The sequence below is a fragment of the Mustelus asterias genome, chromosome 20 (genome assembly GCF_964213995.1).
Source record: "Mustelus asterias chromosome 20, sMusAst1.hap1.1, whole genome shotgun sequence".
Classification (NCBI taxonomy): domain Eukaryota; kingdom Metazoa; phylum Chordata; class Chondrichthyes; order Carcharhiniformes; family Triakidae; genus Mustelus; species Mustelus asterias.
Window position 1 is genome coordinate 36,100,264 of NC_135820.1, and position 26,479 is coordinate 36,126,742.

Sequence of the window (26,479 nt, forward strand, 5' to 3'; positions counted from 1 at the left end):
TTTGTGAATAACGATGCAAAGTCTTCATTAAGGTTCTCTCCCACTTCCTTTGGCTCTAGCATAATTTTCCTCCTTTGTCTTGAGTGGAGCAACACTTTCTCTAGCTACCCACTTGTTCCTAATATATGTATAAAATACATGTATAATAGTAGTGGAAATCTGGAACTCCCTTCCCTAAAAATTCTTCTGAGCCTGTTGTGTCCATTGAATAATTTAAAACTGAAATTGCTAGATTTTTATTATTAAAAAGTTTCTAGGCTTATGGAATCAAGGCTGGTCGGTGGAGGTATGATTCAGCGAGAATCTAATCAAACAGGCTGCAGGGCCTAAATCTTCGGTTCGTGTTTCTATGTTACCAATGTGTCACTGTTTCATTCATAATGCACACTGGTCCCCTCATGCTATTCCTGTTCTTTACCGTTACTTTCCTCCTGTGGTGTTGCATCCACTACCTGCCATCCATCATAGCCTGGACTTAAGTCATTTCGTGCCATCCAAGTTTCGTTCCACACGTGGAAATTCCTGAAGCAAAAGGACAATAGTAAAGTCACAGATCACAGAAATTCTCAGAGGGATAAAATATTAAATAGTTATAGCCAAGATGGCAGAAATGGTACAAATACTGACAGGACATGATGGTATACTGACAGGAGATATGATGGTATACTGGTAATGTCACTGGTAATAATCAAGAGACTCAGGCTAATGCTCTGGGGACATGGGGTTCAAACCCCAATACAGCAGCTGGGGGAATTTACATTCAATTAATTAATTTAGAATATAAATCCAGTGACCATGAAACTATCATCAGTTATAAAATCCCGTCAAGTTCACAAATGCCTTTCAGCAAAGCAAATTTGCCATGCTTACCTGGTCTAGAATACATTTGATTGACTCTAAAATAGCCTATTAGGCCACTCAGTTCAAGGGAACTCAGTCATGGGCAACAAATGATTGCCTTTCCAGTGATGCCCTCATCCCATAAAAGAATAAAATATAGATTCTTAGCAGTGACCACAAAATATTGACATGGAATTCTCATGCAAAGTAACTTCTAGATGGGAGCTTTCAGTTATCTAAAGGGACATAATTGCAGAAAATATGTATTATTATACAGCAACTGACAGATTGTATGACTAAATGAACAAATGCAAAAATTTGAAGATTTCATGCACCAGCTGAGATCCCCTCAAGGGCTTAGTTTGAGAATATTTATGATAGATTGGGGGACATGATTAAAACCTCCTATTAGTTCTGAAGTTTGCTCACCGTCTATCATAATTTCAGTCTCCACTTGCAAAATTCAAAATTTCTGATCATTGTTGAAAATAAAGAGCAATTCAGTCTCCAATTTCCAATGCTGATGATCAGCATCCATGAGTATGATTTGTTACTTTGATTAATAAATTGAACACTACATATTCCAAAGAATTATCCCATGTGTGATCAATCCACTGCTGGCAGGAAAAAAATACAGTCAAAACTTTGCATCGTTGCACACTTTTCCTGTCTACTTTGAGCTTTGGCCTGATCCCCACTCTTTATATCAATTCTTAAAATGTCCAAAACCTTAAGTAAACCTGTCATGATGGGCAAAGCTCATGACAACATTGAGCTGTACTTGCAGGCCCTTTACCCTTGAACCCCCTCCTCATAACTACAGATTAAGAATCCCTTTTGTCTCTGATCTGCTGCCAAGACAACTATATTAACTTACTTGAAATATTAGCTGCTATCCACTTCTCTAATATACTGAAATGTACACCTGAACCCATTCTTGCATGCCTGAAAGCTGTATTCCCTAGTCTGACATTGTTTAGGGAGTCAGTTTACTTTACTTGGTTCATGACGCAAAGAAGTGCCAACAGCTTGGTTCAATTCCAGTACGGGTTGAGGTTATTCACCTTGTTTGAATTGTAGTAATCTCAGGTTAATTCGCCACCAATCAGCTCTTCCCCTCAAAAAGGAGAGCAGCCAATGGTCTTCTGGTACCATGGTGATTTTACTTCTACCTTTATTCCCCAGCTTAACACCACCTCTGGTATGACCATGCTTCTGATTTCATGCTGCCCAGTAATCCTTCCAATTTGCTTTCCAATTCCCTTCTGTTAGGTCTCTCTCTGGCTCCTTGTTTAAATACTGGTCGTCAGACAGTTTTTTAAATATGGAAAATATTCATTCACTCCATTTCTCACTGGCACTCGAGATTGTTACCGTAAAGTTCTCACCATACAGTATAACTACATCGGTAGCATTATGTTATTCCGAGTGCATTTGTTAACTAAGCATGCTGCTTGAATATTCATTTCATTGTTGAACTCACCAAATGCTATCATGTGATTCTCCCATGTTTTCCGCTGCTACATCATAGTACTCGTCAATGGTTAAGTTTGCATCAGTATCATGAGCAGAATCAAAGTTTGTGACCACACGGGTAGGAATTCCTAAACACCTCAAAACTAAAGAAAGAGTTATTAATTTAATTCCATGTGTTTCCAACTATAGAAGAATAACTATCCCAATGCTCTTAAAATGTAAATTCTTAACCAGTGCGACCATCTGACATTTGGATGCAAGTCTTAACAATTCAGCATGCAATATCGAGCTCAATTATTAGGTCTTTTTGGATCCAAACAAAGTATGTAATAAACTGTTACTTTGATGTGAATGATGTGAATGGCAATTGATATGGGTGATTGAGTATCACTCGATTGCAACAAGTCAATTTGGTGTGGAGCTGACTCACCAGCCTATCCTCTAGCCTAATGCACTGCAAGTGAGCTAAATAAGCAACCCATGGAACCTGCATCCCACCCTCGGGGGCTACTGCTCAGTCAGATTGGCCAACTGCTCCAGCAGTCCCAAGAGCTCTGAGAGATTTAGTGGGTGCTGATGAGACAGCGAGCAGGTCCAAGCAGAAGGCCCATAGATCCCAGAGCAAGGTAAGTCTGGGATCTTGAGTGGCGGTGTTTGGGCAGTTTAGAGAAAGAGGAGGGGGAAAGTTTAGTTTTAAAGTTTAAAGTTTATTTATTAGTGTCACAAGTAGGCTTACATTAACACTGCAATGAAAATCCCCTAGTCGCCACACTCTGGCATGTGTTCAGGTATACTGAGGGAGAATTTAGCACGGACAATGCACCTAACCAGCACATTGTTCAGAGTATGGGAGAAAACAGGAACACCCAGAGGAAACCAAATATTGACATGGAAATCCCATGCAAAGTGACTTCTAGATAGGAGATGGGACTTCTGGGGGCAGCGGGGGTGGGGTGGGTGGTGCTGTATTAAATAGAGCAAGTTATAGGTAGAATGGGGGGAGTGGGGGGTGACTACAATGTTAGGGTGGCTGCTGCCCTTCCTGATGTGCAAAGGACGCCCCCCCAAAAGTCGGTTCCCACTTTCCTTTCCTACCTTTAAAAATGTATTTTTATAAAAATGGCTTATCCACTCCCACCTTACTGACACTTTGACTGTTATGGCATGGGCAGCATATTATCAGGGTCCATTAGCTTAACAAGTTAAATTACTTTTAATTATTTATTTAAATATGGTGGGTGGTATTTCAGAACACATCCCCCCTCCACTTAATATGATGGTGAGCTTGCGTATGGATGGTGGATTTGGCATCCACCCTATTTTGCGTGCTGCCCACAACCAAAATAGGACCAGTGGGGCATATGTAATCCAGCCCGGTGCTAGATCCAACAATCAAATCGTCCCATAACCTTTTAAATTTGAGGGAACGCAATCTTAGCTTTGTGTACTCTCTTCTCATTATTTAACCATTATATTCCAGGTATCAATCGAGTAAACATATGCAACACATCCTCCAAGGTTAATACATCCTTACAAAGGTGTTGTGCCCAGAACTGCTCACAGGATTCTAGGTGTGATTAAACTAGTTGAAGTACAAGTTCTTCAATGTAGACCTCTTGATATAATTGTATTTTTATTTATTTCCTGGTGCCAGTTTCCCACACCACTCGGTCAGTCTGAAATGGAATCCCTTTCTCCCACACCACTTATTCAGCTATTCATACTTTGGAGAACCACCATTCTGCACCCACCACCCCCTACCCACTCCCCCCCACCCCCACATATTAAAATATGTGCTACAAAATTCTATGTCCAAATTTCTTTGGAAATAAATAAGTACATTTCCACATTTACCAATTCCATTTCAACTGTAAGTCCCTTATTTTTGAGATGTCACACAGATTGTCTCTCTACCTGTGCAGGTGACTGCTGCAAACACCCAGCACTGCCCATAGCGAACTGCTTTGCAGCCACTATTAGACCATTTGCGAAGGATTGCAAGACTTCCAGTCCATTTCCCTGGATATACTCCACCACTATATGGGGAACTCCATCTGCCAAGAAGTATTCCGGAATCATCATTGCAATTTACCTGAAAAGAGTAGACAAATTTTTATTGGCATTGTTGTGAAGCCATGACAGCAATGAAAAAGGCAAACACATTGAAGAAATCAAAGGCATTAGATAATTAATATAATGGAGTGCTATGGAATCCTCTTTTGCTGGCATTAGCACTTAGTAGCTTCTAGTTTTTTGCAATAAATTACAGGATCCATGAAATAACTCCCAAGAGGCTGGAGTCCCTTTACCAAATCCAGCTTTATTTACAATAGTTACTTATGCTCAGGCAGGTCCTCCCCAGAAGAGAGTAGACACACTGTGTGCCTGTAACCCAGACACTCCCTAGGGCTCCTAGATTGGACAGCATAAACTGCCTCAATCAGGGAGTTCATGTTCTAACAGGTTCACCTCATGGACCTCGTTAAAGTCATTACATCCCTCCCCGCCTAGGTCCGAGGAACCTTGGCAGATCGTTCACTTTACGAGCCTCTTGCAGCATTGCAGTGCTGGATCCAGTTCTGCGTCAGAAGTAGCCGACTGGATTTTGCCTCTTTCATCTTGGGTGTTGAGGCACGTGTTCACTCTCTTCACCAGGTGGCAAGGGAGTCGATGCGGCCAAGTCTTCCATGTCCATTTCAGACTCAGAGGTTCCAATGACCAGAGACACAGAGCGGGAGCTAGCGGGTCCCGGAATTTTTTCCGAGGTTCCCAATGAACTGGGTATAGATTGTTCCAGCATGGCCTGGAGTTTAATGACTTTTAAATTGTCCAGGGGTTTTCGCAGGATGGTATCACTCACATGGACTTTGCAGGAAATTGGTCCTATCCTTGAGTCAACTGTGCATTCTAAACATGCGGAGCCATTCCCATGTTTCTGTAATAACACCCTATCGCCTGCCTTTAGCTGTCTCTCCTGGCTGGTGTTGTGTGGGCATGGCACTGGACTTCTTGATGTCTTTCCACCCTTACCCCCTCACCCCCCAGGTTCAACCTGGTGCAGAGTAATCTGCCCATGAGCAACTCAGCTGGGGCTATTCCTGTAGTTGTATGCAGAAGGGAGTCGTCCTCTAATTGGAGAGGAACCTGGACAGTTTGGTATCCAAGAAGGCTGTGGGCTGTTTCCTTAAACATGCTTTTAGAGTGTAGACCATTTTTACTGCCAGGCTGTTAGATGATGAGGGATATGGTGTCGTACTAATATGTCGAATTCCATTCGACTTCATAAAATAATTCCTGGCTAGTAAATGATGGTTCATTGTCAGCACCTCCAGGATCCCATGTGACACAAAAGAGGTGGGAAGTTTCCCCACTGTCGTTCTTGTGTTTGATGAATTCACCCTGTACACATCCATCCATTCTGAATGGGCATCTACCATTACAAGGAACATTGAACCCATGAATGGACCAGCATAGCTGATGTGTAGCCAGGTCCATGACCTTCCCAGCCATTCCCAAGGGTGCAGAGAAGCTGCTGGTGATAGCTCCCGCCCTTGTTGGCATTGCTGACACAGGCCCAAGAGCGGGGCTATGTCCGTTTCCATTCCTGGCCAACAGATAGAGCTCCTTATGAGCATTTTAATATTTGCCACCCCTGGGTGGCCATGGTAAAGTTCAGCCAGGATGGGATGGTGCCCTAGCTCAGGACGACAGCTCTGGAGTAGTATGCAATCTTCCACGGTCAGCTGCATTTTCTGGCTCTCGTATGAGTGGGATGCAATCAGTAATGGCCTTTTTGTTTTCCCCGTCAGTACTGGCCATTTCAATTTCACGAGGACTGGATCCTTTTCAATTGAGTCACTGAGCAGAAACTGATAGCCAAGTTCCGCACACATGAGGACGGCCTAAACCGGGATCTTGGGTTCATGTCACACTATCGGTAACCCCCACAGCTTGCCTCCTGGACTTGCAGAATCTCACTGGCTGTCCTGTCTGGAGATAATACACATTTCTTTAACCTGTGCTTAATGCTCCCCCCACTCACATTGTCTGTATCTTTAAGACTTGATTAGCTGTAAAGATTCGCATTCTAATCAGTATTCTGTAACTTGATTCTGTGTCTCTGTGTGCCTTGTTTGAGAGCAGATATCCACTCCATCTGACGAAGGAGCAGCGCTCCGAAAGCTAATGGCATTTGCTACCAAATAAACCTGTTGGACTTTAACCTGGTGTTGTTAAAACTCTTACTGTACTTTTCAATTCACAGCCATATATTATTTGCTGCCACTGGGAGAGTTTCCAAAAAGTTCATTGGCTTAACGGTCTCTTCCATTGGGGGTGTCTGCTAACGGTAACCAACTCAATCTGCATTGGCTACCTGGCCCCCTGCACTGTGTTCCAATCAATAATTCTAGGAAGCCAGTAATAAAGCCCACTGCTGGATTCGGGTTGATGGTATGGGCGGCACTGCCTTGTCCTCCTGTATTGGCTTGTAGTCCGTGATAATGACGAATATTTGCCCATACAGGTACTGGTGGAATTTCTTAACCCCGAATATCACTGCCAACCCTTCTTTTTCAATGTGGGCATATTTGCATTCCACGACAACCAAGCACGTGGAAGTGTACGCAATTGGGTGTTCATCTCTGTTTGGCTACCTATGTGCCAGTACTGCCCCGATTCCATGTGGGGATGCATTGCAGGTCAGCAGTAGTTTTTTCCTGGGATCATAATGTGCCAAAACATTTGACAGGGAAAACTGTGGCTTCACTTTACTGAAAGCTATGGATGGACTGGAAATCTACTCCCAAGGCTAATCCTTTTTCAGTAGTTGGTGTAATGAGGCCAAGATGGTGGGTATAAATTTCCCGTAATTGGTTACAGCCCCAAAAATGATCTTAGCTTCTGGATGGCGCCTTTGATCGCCCGCATCTTGTCTTCCAAATGATGTAGACCAGGCGTTCACATATCTATTATACCCCACTCCCCATAGCAGACCCTAAAGTGATGGAGATGAGGCCATGGGCAAAGAGACGGAGAAGGCCCCATCACAATGGCAGCAAGGGGGAATCCTCAAACTCAATGGGGCAGAGCTGGTGAGGGGTTTCATAACCCCCATGAGTTTGCATTGAGTGATCTCCCTTTGGGGCTTGTTGAATATGATTTCCCATGATAACAGACAGTGGCTTGCCCAGCTGGAACTCATTGCCTGAGCATTTATAAGGCAAGCCCAGGACTGGGCCTGCTGAACTGTAGTGCCAGGCAGGGACTATTGTGTGTATACCATGGTAGTGGTTTTACTTTGCATTCTGTAATAAACTATGTTCCTTTCCAGCAGTGCTTCCTGAGTCATTATACATATGTTTACCAGAATGATTCCTTGACTCTAAGGGTTAAGTTAAAAAGACACATCATGCTCAAATCAGGGTTATATTCCCTGGAATTTTGATATTTGGGGGGTGATTTGACTGAAGTTTGCAAGCATCAGAGAACTGATCAAATAGAAAGTAGGCAAATACTTCTTCACACAAGGGATAGTCAAAATTTGCAACTCTCTTCTGCAAATAGTAATTGATGCTGTGTTGATAATCAATTTCAAAGGTGAGATTGATGGGTCTTTGATATCCAAAGGAATTGGGGATATAGAACAAAGTCAGGTTAATGGAGCTAGGTCACACATCAGCCCATTTCCATTAAAACAGGTTTAAGGGATTAAATAACCAACTCTTGATGCTTTGTAATTAAAAATGTGATTTTATGATTCATTAATGTTATCCATCATTATTGGTATTAGATGTGTCCTTCAGGATGTTATTTATGTGACTCTATCAATGCCAAATGTTAATTATATAGTAATTGTATGCGGGTGGTGGGCATTTATTGGGATTTCACTTGACTACATATAAAGTGACACTTATTGAAATGGTGGAGTGGTTGAGTTAGGTGTCTGCTTGTAAATATAATACTGAGATCTATCCTTCACCCACTCGCTTTCTAGATTAGGACACCAGGCATCCTCCAATCCTTGGCCATTCTTTACGGGCGAGATTATTCAATAAACGGGATTTTCTGGCCAGTCCCATTGGGGGGATCTTCTGGTCCTGCCGCTGGTGGTGACATCCTCTGCAGGTTCATCGGCGGAGGGTGCAAACAAAGGAAAATCACGTTGACAGCGGCAGGAACAGAACGTCCCACCACCAGCCAATAGCAAGTTGCGTCCGCTGCTGCAAAGCAGGGCACGAGGGGGGCGGGGGGGGTGGATGGAAAATGCTGCCGAATTAGTGTTAGCAAACAAATGTGGGCAAAACATCAAACCCAGTTCTAATCTCAGCAAACAACTGCATGAATGCAGCAGCAGGGATCCATAGATAACCCTGAGTGAATTCTTTGTTCTTTGACCCAGATATTGAGGCAGAGATCAGTTATCATCACAGACTGGGAATTAACTTGAGACATTCAGGTTTACTTGGCTCGGCATACAGTGACTTTAAAACCAAAACCATTGGGAAAAACGGTAATTTTACCCGTGAGGTGTAAATACTTACCATGGCAGAGACATTTCTCGCAACATAAACAGGAAAACCTCTCTTCCCAAGTGCCTTATTTGGGTTTTTCAAATATTTGGGCGTTTTGTCCAATAACTTTAGGCAGATGTCCAAAATATCTTCTTCAAACTGTAAATATTAACATGTATCAATTGATAAATATCATTAGAAATGATTAATTAACTTTAAGTACTTGAGTTTCTCTCAGGCTACAGTACTCCATTTGATTACAGTTTACATTTTTGTTATTCATTCATAGGATTAGCTGGCTGGGTCATCTCTGATTGCCCTTGAGCTGAGGGACTTGCTAAGCCATTTCAGAGGACATTTAAGAGTAAACCACATCTGCTGTGGGCCAGATCAGCTAATGATGGCAGATAGAGTTTCATGACAATTGACAATGTTTTCATGGTCCCCATCATCAGACTTAATTCCAGATTTTTATTGAATTCCAAAATCTCACCACCTGTCATGGTTGGTTTCAAACCCAGGTTTCAAACTGTTCAATTCTCTTAAACTGCATTGTTCAATTAATATAATTGTTCCAGTGCTGTAGATCAGGGGTGCTGCGCACATCCTTTCAGGTGTTCCCTAACTCCACATGCGATGCCAATTTGCGGACTACTTGACCAATAGAGGAATGTTAGATGTTCCACAACAGCACTCCACATACAGCTTTCAAACCTCCATTTGGCCTTATAAAATATGCAGTTTAACAGCTGCCCTGTTTGAAAATCACTTCAGAAATCATTCTACTCAAAACAATAAAACACTGTGCACCTTTAGGAATTCTGTCATTTTTGTAAATTTAGTAAATACTTTGTGAATCTAAATCTGACCTTGTATCAAAAATGCAATCTGAAACAGCATTCCTAATAAACGATGTAAGTAAACATCTGAAATGTTACAGGACTTTAGCAAATTAAGAGAATGAATCAGAATATTGCCTCGTTTTCACATACGGTACCTGTCCAAAGTTCCACGGAACTCCATGTATGTAATTACTGCTGCCAACGTAAATAATTCCAGTTTCATTCATCACATATTCATCTCGCTGAGAATCGCTGTTCAGAAAAACCTCATCCTCTGAAATTAGATGTGACATTCATTAAGTCATTTGGGATGAAAAGACAAAGGAACAATTGGAATTCTGGACCTGGTGATGCACTGATGCTAGAAGAACCGGTCAAAATCAGCTAAAAATTGTAAAGCAACCACTACAGCACAATCAGGTTGTGAGTCATTGGTCAGAACATTGAATGCAGGAGTTCATAGAAATCATCATAGAAATCATAGAAACCCTACAGTGCAGAAGGAGGCCATTCGGCCCATCGAGTCTGCACCGACCACAATCCCACCCAGGCCATATCCCTACATATTTTACCCACTAATCCCTCTAACCTACGCATCTCAGGACACTAAGGGGCAATTTTAGCATGGCCAATCAACCTAACCCGCACATCTTTGGACTGTCTTGTTGGGACGTCTTGTTGAAGATGTACAAGACATTGATAAGGCCACACTTGGAATACTGCGTACAGTTTTGGTTACCCTCTTATAGAAAGAATATTATTAAACCAGAAAGAGTGCAGAAAAGATTTACTAGGATGCTACCGGGTCTTGATGGTTTGAGGTATAAGGAGAGGCTGGATAGCCTGGGACTTTTTTCTCTGGAGCGTAGGAGGCTTAGGGGTGATCTTACAGAGATCTATAAAATAATGAGGGGCATAGATCAGCTAGATGGTCAATATATTTTCTCAAAGGCAGGGGAGTCTAAAACTAGAGGGCATAGGTTTCTGGTGAGAGGGGAGAGATACAAAAGGATCCAGAGGGGCAATTTTTTCACACAGAGGGTGGTGAGTGTCTGGAACAAGCTGCCAGAGGTAGTAGTAGAGGCGGGTACAATTTTGTCTTTTAAAAAACGTTTAGACAGTTACATGACACCAAGATTGGTGGCATAGTGGACAGTGAAGAAAGTTATCTCGGATTGATCAATTGGGCCAGTGGACTGACGAATGGCAGATGGAGTTTAATTTAAATAAATGCAAGGTGATGCATTTTGGTAGATTGAACCAGGGCAGGACTTACTCAGCCAATGGTAGCGCATTGGGGAGAATTACAGAACAAAGAGATCTAGGGGTACATGTTCATAGCTCCTTGAAAGTGGAGTCACAGGTGGACAGAGTGGTGAAGAAGGCATTCAGCACGTTTGGTTTCATTGGTCAGAATATTGAATAAGGAGTTGGGACGTCTTGTTGAAGATGTACAAGACATTGGTAAGGCCACACTTGGAATACTGTGTACAGTTTTGGTCACCTTATTATAGAAAGTTTATTATTGAAGTAGAAAGAGTGCAGAAAAGATTTACTAGGATGCTACCGGGATTTGATGGTTTGAGTTATAAGGAGAGGCTGGGTAGACTGGGATTTTTTTCTCTCGAGCATAGAAGGCTGAGAGGTGATCTTATAGAGGTCTATAAAATAATGAGGGGCACAGATCAGTTAGATAGTCAATCACTTTTCCCAATGGTAGGGGTCTAAAACGAGAGGGCATAGGTTTAAGGTGAGAGGGGAGAGATACAAAAGTGTCCAGAGGGACAATTCTTTCATACAGAGGGTGGTGAATGTCTGGAACAAGCTGCCAGAGGTAGTAGTAGAGGTGGGTACAATTTTGTCTTTTAAAAAGCATTTAGACAGTTACATGGGTAAGATGGGCATAGAAGGATATGGGCCAAGTGCAGGCAATTGGGACTAGCTTCGGGCTTTAAAAAAAAGAGCGGCATGGACAAGTTGGGCCGAAGGGCCTGTTTCCATGCTGTAAACCTCTATGACTCTAAGTTCAGGCAACATTCTTCAGCCTGTTGCACTGAGGGCATGATCCATATCAGTCTCCTCTGGAGGTCCCGGGCATCATCACTATCGTTCTTCAGCAAATTCAATTCATTCCATGTGAAAATGGTTGATAATATGGATAGAGCAAAATCTATGAGCCCTGACAACAGTCTGGCTTTGGTGCTGAAGACTTGCTCTCAAGAACAAATTGTGCCTCCACAAAATGGTTTCAGCACAGCTACGTCACTGGGATCTACCCTGACAAGAGGAAAATTAAGTTATGTTTATTTATTAGTCACAAGTAAGGCTTACATTAACATTGCAATGAAGTTACTGTGAAATTCCCCTCGTCACCACAGTCCGGCACCTGTTTGGGTCAATGCACCTAACCAGCACGTCTTTCAGAATGTGAGAGGAAACCGGAGCACCTGGAGGAAACCCACACAGACATGGGGAAAACATGCAAAGTCCACACTGACAGTGACCAAAGCCAGGAATTTAACCTGGGACCCTGGCGCTGTGAAGCAGCAGTGCTAACCACTGTGCTACCGTGCCGCCCCATAGTAAAATTACCCAGGTGCGTCATGTCCACAAAGCAGAACAAGTCCATTATCATTATTATCCCATCAGGCAACTCAATCATGAGTAAAGAGACAGAATGTGTCAGCAACAGTGTTTTCAAGCAAGACCTACTCAGCAATAATCTGCTCACCAGTGCTCAGTTTGGGTTCCACCAGAATCTCATATTTCCAGACCTTATTACAACCTTAGTGCAACCATGGAGAAAAGAGTTGTAATCCAGAGGTGAAGAAACAGTAACTGCCTTTACTGCCCAAGCATAGCCTCGAGGAAGTCTAGCAAAATGGAAGTCAATGAGAATGAAAGGAGAGAAATCTTCATTGGTTGGAGTCATACTGAACACAAAGGAGGCTGGTGTTGGCAATCATCTCAGCCCTGGGACATCACTGGAAGAGTTCCTCGGGAACATTTTATGCTCATGGCACATTACATATATTGTTAAGACACACTGATGAAGGATTGTTTAATTAAGTGCTTAGAGCACTTATAAAGAGAGAATGGCCTTTCTGTTTTTGATCTTTGGTTATGATGTCTCTTTAAGCAGTATCCACTTTTATTAGCTTATTTGGCAATTTGCTAATTTTTAAAATATGTCATCTTTTACTTGGTTATTGGTATACTCAAATGAGTATAAAGAGAGACTTCTGGGACACTGGAGGTAAGAAGGAGATAAAAATAATACTTCATTCTGTGGATAATCCTATGACTTATTTAGTGTGATTGGTTTGGGATCGAAATAGCAACTTCGGCCCAACCATCTTCAACTGCCTCTTCAATTATCTACCTTCCATCATAAAGTCAGAAGTGGAGATGTTTGCTGATGATTGTAATGTTCAGTGCCATTTGCAACTTTTCAGATAATGAAGCATTCAATGTCTTGGACTGATAAAGTAACAACTGTGCCACACAAATGCCAAGCAATGACTATCTCCAACAAGAGAAGATTTAACTGCCCTGTCTTGACACTCAATGGCATTAGGAACATAGGAATTAGGAGAAGTAGGCAAATTCAGCCCTTCGAGCTTGCTCTGCCATTCAATCAGATCATGGCTGATCTCTCCCTGGTCTCGAATCCACCTCCCCACCTGTTCCCTATATCCCTTCATCCCTTTTTTTATTAGAAATATATCTATCTCCTTCTTGAAACCATTCAACGATTCAGACTCCACCACACTATGGGGCAGCGAGTTCCACAAATTCACCACTCTCTGCGAGAAGTAATTCCTCCTCATCTCAGTTTTAAATCTACTGCCTCTCAACCTATACCTGTGACCTCTTATTCGAGATTGCCCCATAAGAGGGAACATTTAGTCTACATTTACTTCATAAATCCCTTTTAAAATTTTATATTCCTCGATCAGATCCCCTCTCATCCTTCTAAACTCCAGCGTGTATAAAAACTGTGTAATCTCTCCTCATACGTCAACCCTTTCATCCCCGGAGTCAATCTGGTGAACCTCCTCTGAACTGCCTCCAATGCCACCACACCAGTCCTCAAATAAGGAGACCAAAACTGGACACAATATTCCAGATGTGGTCTCACCAACACTCTATACAATTGCAACAGCATTTCTCTGCTTTTATACTCCAGTCCCTTTGCAATAAATGCCAACATCCCATTTTTCATTACATGCTGCAGATGCAGGCTGACTTTCTGCGATTCATGAACATAGACTCCCAGATCCCTCTGCCCAGACACATTTTGAATCTGTTTTCCATTTTAGGTAATAATTTGCCTTTCTATTCATTGTCATCATTTGATCCCCACCATCTATAACCTTGGGGTCATCAGAAATTTAACTGGACCAGCCACATAAATACAATGGCAAAAAAGCAGGTCAAAGGTTGGGTGGTCTGGAGTGAACGATTTACCTCCTGACTCCCAACTTCTGTCCACTATTTACAACGTATAAATCAGCTTAATCGGCACCATATCCATCACCTTAAACATTCTCTCACTCTATTGCCTGCACGCCATGTCTGCAGTGTATGACATTTGCAAGATGTACTGTTTCAAGTCAACAAGATTTCTTTGGCCACTCCTGCCAAACGCATGATGCCTACTATGTAGCAGCACATGGGAGCACCACCATCTGCAAGTGACACACCATCCGGACTTGGTAATATATTGCCATTCCTTCACTGTCATTGAGTCAAAATCCTGGGATTCACTAACCACACTGTGGGTCTACCTTCATCACAAAGACTGCAGTGGTTCAAGATGCAGACTCACCACCATCTTCATAACGACAATTAATAATGGGCAATTACAGCTCACTTTTCCAAGAATGTTCAAATCCTGCAAGTAAACAAAGCAAATGCAATAACTTGCTGATTGTAGAAATGATGTTCGATAAAATAAACTGTACCTGAGCACCATGGATTGAAAAGCACGACAAAATTTCCAAGATAGTACTGCACTTTTGTATCATAAGCATGCTGCAGAGTTAAGCGATGGTAACCAATCTTGGCTCTTGGTGATGGTGAGATGGCGATGCACAATTCACTGCTGGTGGAAGAGGTGATGATTCCACTCCATCTTTTTAGATTTAGTGACTTTGTGAATGGAACCTCTATTTTAGTTCCTTTTGATTTCTTAGGCTCTGGACCTAAAGTAAAGCAGATATAGTTAAATGAGTAAAACAGGAAAGGTTTTACCAAGCTTTCATAGTTCATGATGATCAACCTAAATTTTCATCCTTGGTTTTAATTAGCTCCATGGCCTCACTCCTTATCTCTGTAATTTTCTCCAGCCCCACAATCCTCCAAGATTGGTCCTTTGTTCTGAAATTTCCTCCCTGAGTCCCTCTGTCTATTTATCTCGCTTCTCTCCTTTAAGGTGCTCCTTAAAGACTGACCAAGCATTGATCATCTGCTCCAGTATCTCTTTATGTGGCTCAGTGTCAAATATTGCCTCATAATGCTCTTGGGAAGCACCTTGAAATGTTTTATTGTGTGAAATGTGTTGTATAAATAAAAATGGTCTTTTTGCTATCATAGATGTTAAATCATGTTGCTTCAGATGTCGTGACACTGTGGTTACTTATTCACAACTTAGTGCAAGTTAATAGTCCCCTTATGTCTAATTAGTACAAACCCGACAATGCAGCTGCAATACAACTTTAGCATCAATGTAAAGAGCTTCCCAGATTGCATGAACCCTTCAGTATAAACCCGGAGTCACGTCTCTGACCTTATTCCAAAGCAATGTTGTCCAATATAAACTATTGATTAACTTCTGCATAGTTTTGGTGGTTAGTGACGTTTTATTTGGAAGCACCAAAAATACAAACAAAATACAAGCAAATGCACTTTGTATGTGCTTATTTACTTAACAAATCATTCGGGAATTAAGAAATTGAAGCACTCACATACACTTCTTATCTTACCAATAGAATATTAAAGTTCATATGCATTCATCTTTTGAGTATGAGCACTGGTGTTCAAAACCAGTGTCTGTTATTCAGTATTGATTCACTGATCAGAAATTAAATTCAGCACATCTGGATTCCTAATTTGCCACATTTGACGAGTGATGAATATGTTGTTCAACACTGCAATTTTGTTTGAATCTTGAATCGCCCTGTCTCATCTCACATTTATTCAGAGCTGTTTGGTGTATAAACCCAAAGCAATATCAAAACCTCAATCCTCCCAGACACTTCCTACACACATCATCAGCTAGTTTTAAATATTTAGACAGTGCAGACAGGACATGGACCCTCATATGGTGCAAGCATTTACATGTTAACTGCAGGCAGAGGTCCTTCGTATAACGCCGTAAACACAAATATGCAGGACTCTTTGCTAGACAATCTCTGAATCCCAGATTGCAGCTACCAGTCTCAGAATGCTAACTGTTGTGTAAATGCATCAACAGTGAAGAAAATGAAAACGCTTTGCCTTTCAACATTTCATCAGTGAACCAAATTTTGGACACAAAATAACTTGAAAGAGATTAATGAAAGAAGGGAGATGGAATGGTTCAAGGAAGGAATTCCAGAGCACTGGGTCAAGGAACTGAAATGCAGCCATCAAGGATGGGGGAAAGGGTGGGGAAGATACACAAAAGGCCACAATCAGATCACTGGAGAAAGGAAATGTAGGATGGAGATAAGATTTACAGCCATGGAGGGGATTAAACAGAGGGATGTGTTTTAAATTGTAGAGGGAATGAGTAAGTCAGTAAGGGCAGGGATAAGAACGTACATATTGGAGCAGGGTAGGCTATTCAGTCCCTCAAGCCTGCTCTGTCATTCAATTAGATCAAGGCTGATCTGATGTGGTCTTAACTTTACTTTCCTGCCAGTCTCCCATGACCCTTAACTAACTGGTCATTCATAAATTGGTCTAATTTAATTTCTAATACATTCAATGACCTTGTCTTCATTGTCCTCTGGCGAAGAGAATGCTAAAGATTGATGCTCCTCTGAGAAATGAAATTCCTCCTCATCTCCATTTTAAATGGGAAGCTCCTTATTTTGAACTTTCTAGTACTAGATTCCTCCAGGAGGTGAAACATCCTCTCAGCATCTATCTTGTCAAGCCCCCTCAGAATCCAAGGGTTAGAATTTTATGAAAAAATTCTAAGTGCTGAATGAGCGAGAAAACGGGAAAGTATCAGACTCATTTTATGACACTTAGCCAAAAAAGTGCCGGGATGCGTTTCTTGCCAGTAGGGGGCATGGCTGAGCCTAATCTCACCGGTGAGGCAGGCAGCTGAGGTCTAGGGGTGCCATTACATAGCTGCCCCAATCTCAGAGTATACCGGGAGATCTCCTGTAATCCCTCTGTCCCCCAACAGAGGGATCTGCCACCAATCACTCCCTGCGTTGATCTTCCACAATGCCCCACCCTTTACCCCCACCAACCCAGCACGAACATCAACCCAGACCCCCGATCGCCGCCCCGGTTGAACCCCCCCCACAACCCCCCCATCCCCTATGCATCTCCCCAACACCTCCACCCCTATGAATCTCCCCTGCCACCACCTACCTCCCCCATCTTTGGTCCACCCCTTCTCAGGACCTGTCCCCATCAGGCCCTGGCCCCTACAGGGCCCTCCCCTGGCAGTGCTAGGATGGCAAGTGGGCGGTGCCAGGGTGGTAGGTGTGCAGCTTCAGGAGGCCAGGTGGGCACTGCCAGGCTGGCACTGTCCAGCCCTGCCCCGGACCACCCGGGTGGCTTCAATGGCCTCGACTGGTGAACTGGTAACTTCAAGTGAGCCTGGGTGATAGTGTCCTGGACTTACTAATGACATTTAAATTATGTCATGCATGTTGAAATTGGCTTTGTGCCCTTTCTGGGCTGAACCCAGTTTCGCCAGCAAAACGATGCTGATAAAATCACAAGAAGCAAAAAACCGGGTGTGATCCTGATTTTTCGCCTCTCTTATCAGGTCGCCTCACCGATCGACTGGCAGGACAAGCTGATAAGATCGCCCAAGATTGCCCCTATATGTTTTAATAAATTCACCTCTCATTCTTCTAAACTACATTGAATATAAGTTCAACATGCTTAAACTTTCCTCATAAGACAACACCTTCATCCCAGCAATCAGTCTATAGTCAATCTTTTCTGAACTACCTCTAATGCATGTATGTCCTTCCTTAATTAAGATAAGCAAAACTGCAGACAGTATTCCAGGTGTGATCTTGCACAATAGCAGAAGTTCACCGAGGTGGTTGGGACATGACTACAAGAGCATTGGGTTAATAGAGATGGAAAGTAACAAAGTCATGAATATGTGTTTCATCAGCAGTTGCAATGAGATACGGAATGAAGCTGAAATGGGCGGAGTTAGTGATGATGAGCACATGCAAGTCACAAACTCAGCCTAGGGTCGACAGGGTGCTAATATTATGAACAGTCTGAACCAATCAGTGACCGGGGAGAGGAATGGAGTCAGTGGCGAAGGCACAATTTATTGCAGAGTGGGTGGTAACAGTAGTTTTGACAGGGCAAGAGTATGAAAAAGCTCCAAAAGAATTACATTTGCACATATATCACTTCTACATCATGTTAAAAAGTGAATTTTTACATATCCTGACTCGTTACCTGTCTCAAAGACCATTTCCAATTTGGCCTCAGCTGGATTGAATCCATCATTGAAGTTCACCTTAATGTTAAAGCTCTGGCCCCTTCTGACAATCAGCCGCTTAATGCTGATCTTATCAGTCCTGTGTTCCTTGTTATTCTTCTCAAATTGAAAGTCAACCGGCGGGCACGGTACAACAGGCGGAATAAGATCCACACCTGTAAAAAAAAGGACATTTATAAAGTTTGAAACTTTTACACCATTATTGCCAGTAGCAGTTAAATTCCACTGATGTTGCTGAGCTCCCCCTGCTGGTTGCCTCAGTGCTTGATGGGTCAGAGCATAGAAAGAGACAATTGATATAAAATAGTCTCCAAGAAATCCAGTAGGGAATTCAGAGGAAACTTCTTCACCCAAAAGAGCGGTGAGAGTGTTGGAATCATTACTATGGGCAGTAGTTACAGTAACAGGAGTGTTGGAATCATTACTATGGGCAGTAGTTACAGTAACAGGAGTGTTGGAATCAATACCATGGGGAGTAGTTACAAGGAAAAGAACAAGGACAAGTGATAAATTTGATTTTGCACCCTCTCCTTTCTTTCTCACCTATGTACTTTATGAATGGTATGTTTTGTCTGTATAGCGCATAAGAAAAAATACTTTTCACTGTATCCCAGTGCAAGTGATGATAACAAATCAAATCAAGTTGCTATGAGGAGAGGTTGAATAAATATTGTTTTCACTAGAAAGATGGAGGCTGAGGGGAGACCTGAAAGAGGGCTACAAAATTATGAGAGGCGTAGACAGGGTGGATAGTCAGAGGCTTTTTCCCAGGGTGGAAATGTCAATTACAAGGGGCACAGGTTCACAGTGAGAGGAGGAAAGTTTAAGGGAGATGAACGGGGGAGGTTTTTCACAGAGAGTCATGGGTGCCTGGAACGCTCTAGTGGAGCTAGTGGAAGCAGGCACTTTAGCAACTTTTAAGAGGCATTTGGATGGGTATATGAATAGGGAGGGAATAGAGGGATACAGACCGAGTAAGGGCAGAAATTTTTATTTAGGTTTGTCAGGGCATCATGATCAGCACATGCTTGGAGGGCCAAAGGGCCTATTCCTGTGATGTACTTTTCTTTGTTCATGTATAGATGCATTTTAGGGGAAGTTAGACAAGTATCGGAGGGAGAAGAGAATAGAGGGTTACAACGGTAGATTGAGATGAGAAAAAAATAGGATGAGGCTCAAATGAAATGTTTCTGTGTCATACACCCTAATGAAACATTGGGCCATAATTTCTCGGAATGGTATTCAGCATTGGAGTGCCACACTGTACCAACTTAACTGCGATAAAATTATTAAGCCCCTTCTTACCCAACCTTCCTGACTCAGACAGAGTAAGATTCAGACAGCACAACGGGCCCCTGGCACCAGCAGGCAAGGGTAAAATAAGTGGAGTGAAGGAGGACATGATCTGGCGTGAAGCAGTTGAGTTTAGATATCCCATTGAAAATAACAGACCAGGGAGACGGTAAATACTTAAGATAGGTGGATTGAATTTGGTGGGGGTGGAGGTTCAGACAGGGACAGGGTGTTGGACATCAAGAGGGTGGGTCAGTTGTCAAGGGGATTCAGACAGCGGGCAGGTGGGTAGGGGTCGGACAGGCATTGGACATTGGGAGGGTCAGACATCGGCGGGGGGAGAACAAATTGGATATTGGGGAGGGGTTGGATATCAGGAACCTGGAGGTTAGGTCGGGGAGAGGGTGGGTGGGCAGTTGGGGGAGGTTTGGGTAAGAGAAGTGGGGGTTAGGTCACTCGTCAGGTCAGGAGACCAGGTTGGATTGGGCGGTGGTGGATGGGGACAGGTTGTGTGTCAGGTGAGGAGATGTTTGGGGGTTGGGTGGGGTCAGGTCGGAGGAGCCATCTGAACTTAACAATTTAAACTGCTTTGTTGGATGGTTCCCAGCCCAGTGCAATTGCCCAGGGGAAGTTACTCCTTTTGGACAATTGCCGGGTAAACCTGTACCTGGGAACATCTGAGAATTATTCCTCTTTGCATTACTGGGGTAACCACCAAATCCGATGCTGGGGAGCCAGGAAGTTACAGGCCACGCAATTCTCAAATTTATTAGATCAGTTCAGATTAAATCCCTTTTGATAGTTTCCTAAACATTCCAGTTATTCTAGTTTTTTAAAATCACTCCTCACCCCTCCCTTTCTGAGGTTGTAAACACAGCTTGAAGTGCAATTTGATCTGAGAGGGTGACTTTTTTTTAAATCCATGAAGTAGGCTATTAACCCTTATGTCTGGAAAGTGCTGCCAGGGAGGTGGTGGGAGCAGGTACGATCGTGACATTTAAGGGGCAACTATATGAATACATGAATAAGATGGGAATGGAAGGATATGGACTCCGTAAGTACACACGGTTTTAGTTTAGGCAGGCATCATGATTGGTCTAGGCTTGGAGGGTCTAAGGGCCTGTTCCTGTGCTGTACTTTTCTTTGTTCTTTGTTAACCCATGGTGGACACTGCAATTGAGAATTGCCACATTCCCTAACCCCCTTCAAACCTTCTACCTGTGACACCTAAAAAAAAAGGATCTTCCAACAGAGGTCTCTGAATGGCAATCCACGGTATGAACTGTATGATTTTTTCCCCTTTTCCCTTTCTCAACACTAAAGTCAGTAATGATGTCCTCAATTGTTCCTTTGGCCATGATTATCAAATTCAGCATAAAATCAATCCTGGGAGCTTCCTATTTGTCGCAACTAATACCACAGTACGAAGAAACTGATGATGGATTCAACGCTAATTGGCTATTTAATCCTCGTCATTTGCATTGCTCTTCAACAGTTTATTAGAATAGATTGCTTGCCCATAATAACAAAAGAAAAATATTTCAGATGCTGGAAATCTGAAGTAAAAACAGAAAAATGCTGGAAAACCCAGCAGTCTGGCAGAATCTGTGGAGAGAGAAAAGGAGTTAACGTTTCAAGTCTGTGATTCGTCTTCAGAGCTTTTCTTTGTCCTTATCCCCAAAGTTTGTCCACCTTAGCTTGTCAATATTGGTTAGCAATCTAAACAACCTGAACATCAACACTTCAGAAACAGTTCAGTGGCTGCAAAGGGTTGGAACATGTGATGTTGTTAAAGACACTAACCGGAATCTTACCACTGCCCACACTGGCGAGATTTTTCCATCCCGCCACAGTGAATGGCGATTTGGCTGGGTGCCAAATTCTACGACCTCACTGAAGCAGGAGCATGACGTGAACGGCAGGAAAGATCGCGGCCGCTATATAAATGCAAGTCTTGCCTTTTTTGGGGGGGAATGACTATGCAACAATAGTTCTGTTTGCAATTGGTTGTTGCTGCAGTCTTTTGTCAGGGTGAAGAGTGTGGAAAATATACCTAAGCTTTGAATTATCCTTTGCTGCATCTGTAAAAAGCCCTTGGGCTTTAGAAATTAGCTGCAGTCTGCAACGTGACTAGAATTTATTGCAAAAACATTGACAAAGTGGTTAGTGCAGGTCAAGATGGCATAAGTTTATTTATTAGTCACAAGTAGGCTTACATTAACATTGCAATGAAGCTTCTATGAAAATTCCCCAGTTGCTGCACATAGGGAATTTCTCCAAGTTAATGTGAATCAACAATGGTGCCAAGTGTGTAGTTGGGAATTGAAAGAAGTATTAAATATTTAAATGTTACAGCGCTGGAGCAGCGCAGAGTCTTACTTTACAGAGCTACTCAAGTTATACCTTGACAAAAAAATATACTGCAACCCTTTCTAAACCTGTTTTGTAAAGGCACATTCCAGAAGGAGGTGCAGCCATCTCTCCTCTCTGGTGATGCTGAGACTTAGATTGTTCATGAAGGACCTGGTGAGCCCTACTCACCACCAGCATCAGAAACATCTTACTGCTTGTTTGGAAGTTCTGGCGATGAGGCGTTCTGCCAAATGATTTTGGCAATTTGCTCGGGAACCATCCAATAGGATCTACCATCTTCTTTTGCAATTGGGTCTCAAAGATGTTAGGGGCAGACCTGATGGATGTGTGATCAAAGGCATTTTTTTGGACAGACAGGTGGCACATCGCTGTCCAACAGATGGGAGCATTCTGTGGTGATGACCAGACCCACAACGTGGGGGACAGGTAGAACCACAGCATGCTTGGTGTTTGTATACCGAGAGAATATGGGCAGGATTTTCCAATCTCGTTCATTTCCACTGTGTTATATTCCAATGGGAATATAGAATTTGATGCTCAGCCAAAACTCCATTCACTGCAGCAGCACCAGAGAATTCCAGCCATGGACAAGGTTGAAGGTTTCTGGCATATGCAAAACTTGGTACAGCCACATACAAAGGTGGTAACCAGGTTGAAGCTGATGTTGGAAACATTCATGGCTCCCTTTACCTTTCTTTGTAGAACAAATTTCAGATGTGCATTAATGCAGAAGTGTTAGCAGGTCCCCAAAATATGACTATAGAGCAGACTGAAGCCAAACAATACAAAACCCTCCCAGTAAAGCTGTCTCAGACCACCTGACCTATATGCCCTATGGAGTACATAATCTGATTGTACGAAGAATCCGGACCTTAAAAATGTTTGTGCTACCCATCGCTGAGATTATTGAATATCAGAAAGAAGTAATACCTTTGCTCACTTCCTGCTAACATTAAATAAAATCAGATTAGCGCATTTTGCTGCGGTTTTACTTCAACTCCATATTTTAAAATGTGTGTTAACTATTGCAGCAGATTCTGAATATCCACTTACAAAAGCAAGGCTTAAAACAGAGCCGTAAATTTACAATCTCTTAACTCCTGCCCATAATCTAAATGATACGAAAGAGAGAGAGAGAGGGGAAAGAGTCCTCAGGTCTGAAGCCAACATTGTACAATCAGAAACTAACAATGGCGGACTCTACCCTTAACTCCTCCAAAGCACCTTCCTTCAACTGTTCCACAAAAACCTCAAACAGCACATAGAGAAGGAGAAAAGAAACTTTATTTGAAAGAACGAACAGTTAAACAGAAAGGGAAAATCAAAGCAAAGGATTCTTTGAAATTACAAGAACTTACACGTTGTCATGTTGCTCATGTTGTTTCAGCAAGATGATTTTTCTCAAACTTTCTCAGACCCACTTCTCTAATATGCTGAGAGAGCAGACTGCAACTTCTGCTCAGAAATGCAGAGCATTGATTTGCAGGAAAAGTCTGTGTCTATTTGTAGCCTCAGTAGCTGCCAGTCACCGTACCTCTGTAGTAACTGTCAGCATCAAAGGGGCATGGTCTTGTTTAAAAATGCAAATTCTTTATTTGATTGACAGTCATCCAATTATGTAAATTCTTTAAGGGAGTCCTATTGCACAATATTTCTGTCATTATACACTGTTCCTCCCCCTGTTGACAAAGATATGTGCTGCAGAGTACTTCTTCCTTTAGGGCGTGCTCTTTATAAAGCTGGATGGTGTGCTTTGTGATATGCCCTGTTGCCATTTGAATTTCTTGACAAACTAAACCGTCGCCCCCAACTACAACGGCGTTACTCCAAGCTAAATTGGATTGCAGCTTTGCCTTCTGACAAGCATAAGCCTATCTTTAAATACAGTTTGCCTGCATTATTCGAAGGGGCTCAGAGCCTCGAAAGCTTGTGTGGCTTTTGCTACCAAATAAACCTGTTGGACTTTAACCTGGTGTTGTTAAACTTCTTACTGTGTTTACCCCAGTCCAACGCCGGCATCTCCACATCATGACTGCAGAGACAGCAGCAACCGATAAAAACTAATAACAAAGGGAAATGATAGATATCGCTTCACAACCTCAAGTTTTCCCAAACCAGCTTATAACTAACAAGGTATTTTTGAAGTGTTGCCAGATTTATCATGTGGGGAATTTAGAGGTTAGTCCCCACACAGCAAGATCCCTGTTGTGAACATGTAATTATGATATTATAGATTTTGAAAACAAAAGCTGATCTGTTCTTTAAAATGGACAGTTGGAGCCATTAAATTGGCTGCCAAAGTCACCCAAAGCTTGTTTGGCAAGTTTCTATAAGGTTACAGGTGGTTTGCATGTCGACTTACCAGATATATGAATGTGTTTGAAATTCAATTGCACACTTCAACAGGAGTAAACAGAAACACACTGATTGTGGTTTCCCTGGAGATGTGCATTGTTTTTTTCCTATCTAACCAAACCTGGAAGAATGGGAAACATTCACGTTAATGGCTGAGACATTGAAAAAGTTAATTGCCTTAAAGTTAAAAGACAATGGATGGCATAATGTCCAGACCTGGGATAATCCAAAACCTACATTGGAAGCATGGTTCGACTGTTTGGGATGGCAGCCAATATTTGTACTTTTGATCTGAATAAAGGAGGTTGTAAGAAGCCATTTTATTTGGTAGTGTGACAGACAATACTAGCTCACTGCAGCTGAATAAGCCCTGGGCCACATTTGACAGCTGGAGTTCTCCGCCAACAGGGGTAACAGAATAAAACATCCAGAAAAATCATCTCAGGTCTGCTGAGAAGTAAACAGGCAATGTTTAATTGTCAGTACCTGCAGTCTCCAGTAAACAAAGGAATTTACCTATTGAGTCCACCTACAAAGTAAACCTTTTACTATTTGACTTCACAAGCCATCACAGCCACTAACCAAACATCAAGTTTCTATCCCGTCACCTTGGAAATAAGGGACATAAGCAATGGGCCAGCCAGCCATGGTACCTCACAGAAACAACATCTCATTGTCAATCCATTGTCTGCATTTTAATCTTTGTATCCATGTTACGGTGAATAACTTCAACGCTTTTCTTTCAGTAAGTTCTAGCAAGTTTTGTAATAAACTAATCTTGTTCAATAATAAAGCTTGTTTGCTGGGTTTTTTAAATTTAACCACTCACAAATTAAAAAGGAGGCTACATAAAAGCACAGAACAATTCTCAGCTCACAGACCACTTTTGAGGAAGTGTTTTTTTTACATCTCGAACAATCAAACCGCGCAGACTTGCTGTCAGGCAGATTGCAGAAGGTATCACATGACCCCCTTCATTTTACCATGATTTAAAGACACAGGACAGAATTCTCCCACCTGGGACTAAGTCCCATGGAGGGGTGAGATTATGGAATGTTTCCCTCTGTGGAGGCCGGCAGGAAAGCACACCAAATCCTCTGGCTCTGACCTCATTAATTATGCAACTGGGTGTTTTAAACCATATTCAGTGGTGGGACAGGCCTGGATGGCACATGTTCTACCACTGTGCCTTATTGGTGCCATATTAAAAAGGTGTCCCTCATCACTGACCCACTATTGAAGAAAGAAGCTAGACCTCCTGAAAATGAAGAGACATCTCTGGGAGCACTCTGCAACCGGATCATAGATCTCCTGAGGAAGAAGATGGATCTCCCATTCTGAGGCTGGAAGATGGACCACCTCCAGGACATCAAATCTGGAACATTGACCTGTAAATGCTCCCCCAGCCCACTACTGTGGTGTTGCAGGGTCCAATTTTGAACTCCAGAGGCAGTGCCAGGCATTGTTCTGGTGAGTCCCGACATCTGCATGCCACATTGTTCCAAACATGTTTCATGCCCGTGTGTTTTCCTGTTGGCATTGTGGAGAATCTGGTGTGAAGAGGGTTGAGCCTTCATCTCCATCCCATTAACGGGATGCAAATGAGATTCACACCAGCCTCTGGCAGGTTTTCTGAGCCACCGTGGCGGAAGATCCCACTGCAAATTCACGCTGCCGTGAAACCAATTTCTGAGCCTCACACCATATTCTCCCTCAATGCCCGCCATCGGAACTGCTGACGTGGGCTTGGCAGAATTCTGCTTACAGTTCCACTTACATCTTGAGCAGAATTTCCCCTTTTTTTGGCTAAATGTCGTTTTGAGTGGGATAAATGGTGAGTAATTCACCAGTGGCATTGGCAAGTTTTCATGCTGTATTTTTAGATACTTCGAAAAAAAAAAATTGCACGGGTTTCACACTGCGTCTGTGGTGACTGACTGATGGGCATCCAGTGCAGGAAGATAACTGACTTCCTTCATGCAACAAGGGTAAGTCACTCTTCTCATTTGTCACCACTCACCCACTGATAGAGCCATCACACATTTACAAGGAGCTCACTCATTGCTAACTCATGGGGCCCCACCACTCAC

The 26,479-nt window shown here is 42.6% G+C and overlaps 1 protein-coding gene across 1 annotated transcript in view; it reads right to left on the reverse strand.

Moving 5' to 3' along the window:
- LOC144508468 (protein-glutamine gamma-glutamyltransferase 2-like) overlaps positions 1–23,590 on the reverse strand; it is a 37,316-nt gene extending 13,726 nt beyond the window's left edge. Inside the window, exons 1-8 of the mRNA XM_078236406.1 lie at positions 23,393–23,590; positions 18,326–18,523; positions 14,638–14,877; positions 9,826–9,944; positions 8,859–8,987; positions 4,231–4,408; positions 2,324–2,459; positions 419–522 (exon numbers count right to left, since the gene is read on the reverse strand). Coding sequence (XP_078092532.1) covers positions 419–522; positions 2,324–2,459; positions 4,231–4,408; positions 8,859–8,987; positions 9,826–9,944; positions 14,638–14,877; positions 18,326–18,523; positions 23,393–23,411 — 1,123 coding nt within the window. The 5' untranslated portion in view covers positions 23,412–23,590. The remainder of the gene's footprint in view (positions 1–418; positions 523–2,323; positions 2,460–4,230; positions 4,409–8,858; positions 8,988–9,825; positions 9,945–14,637; positions 14,878–18,325; positions 18,524–23,392) is intronic.
- Between the last annotated feature and the right edge of the window lie 2,889 nt (positions 23,591–26,479).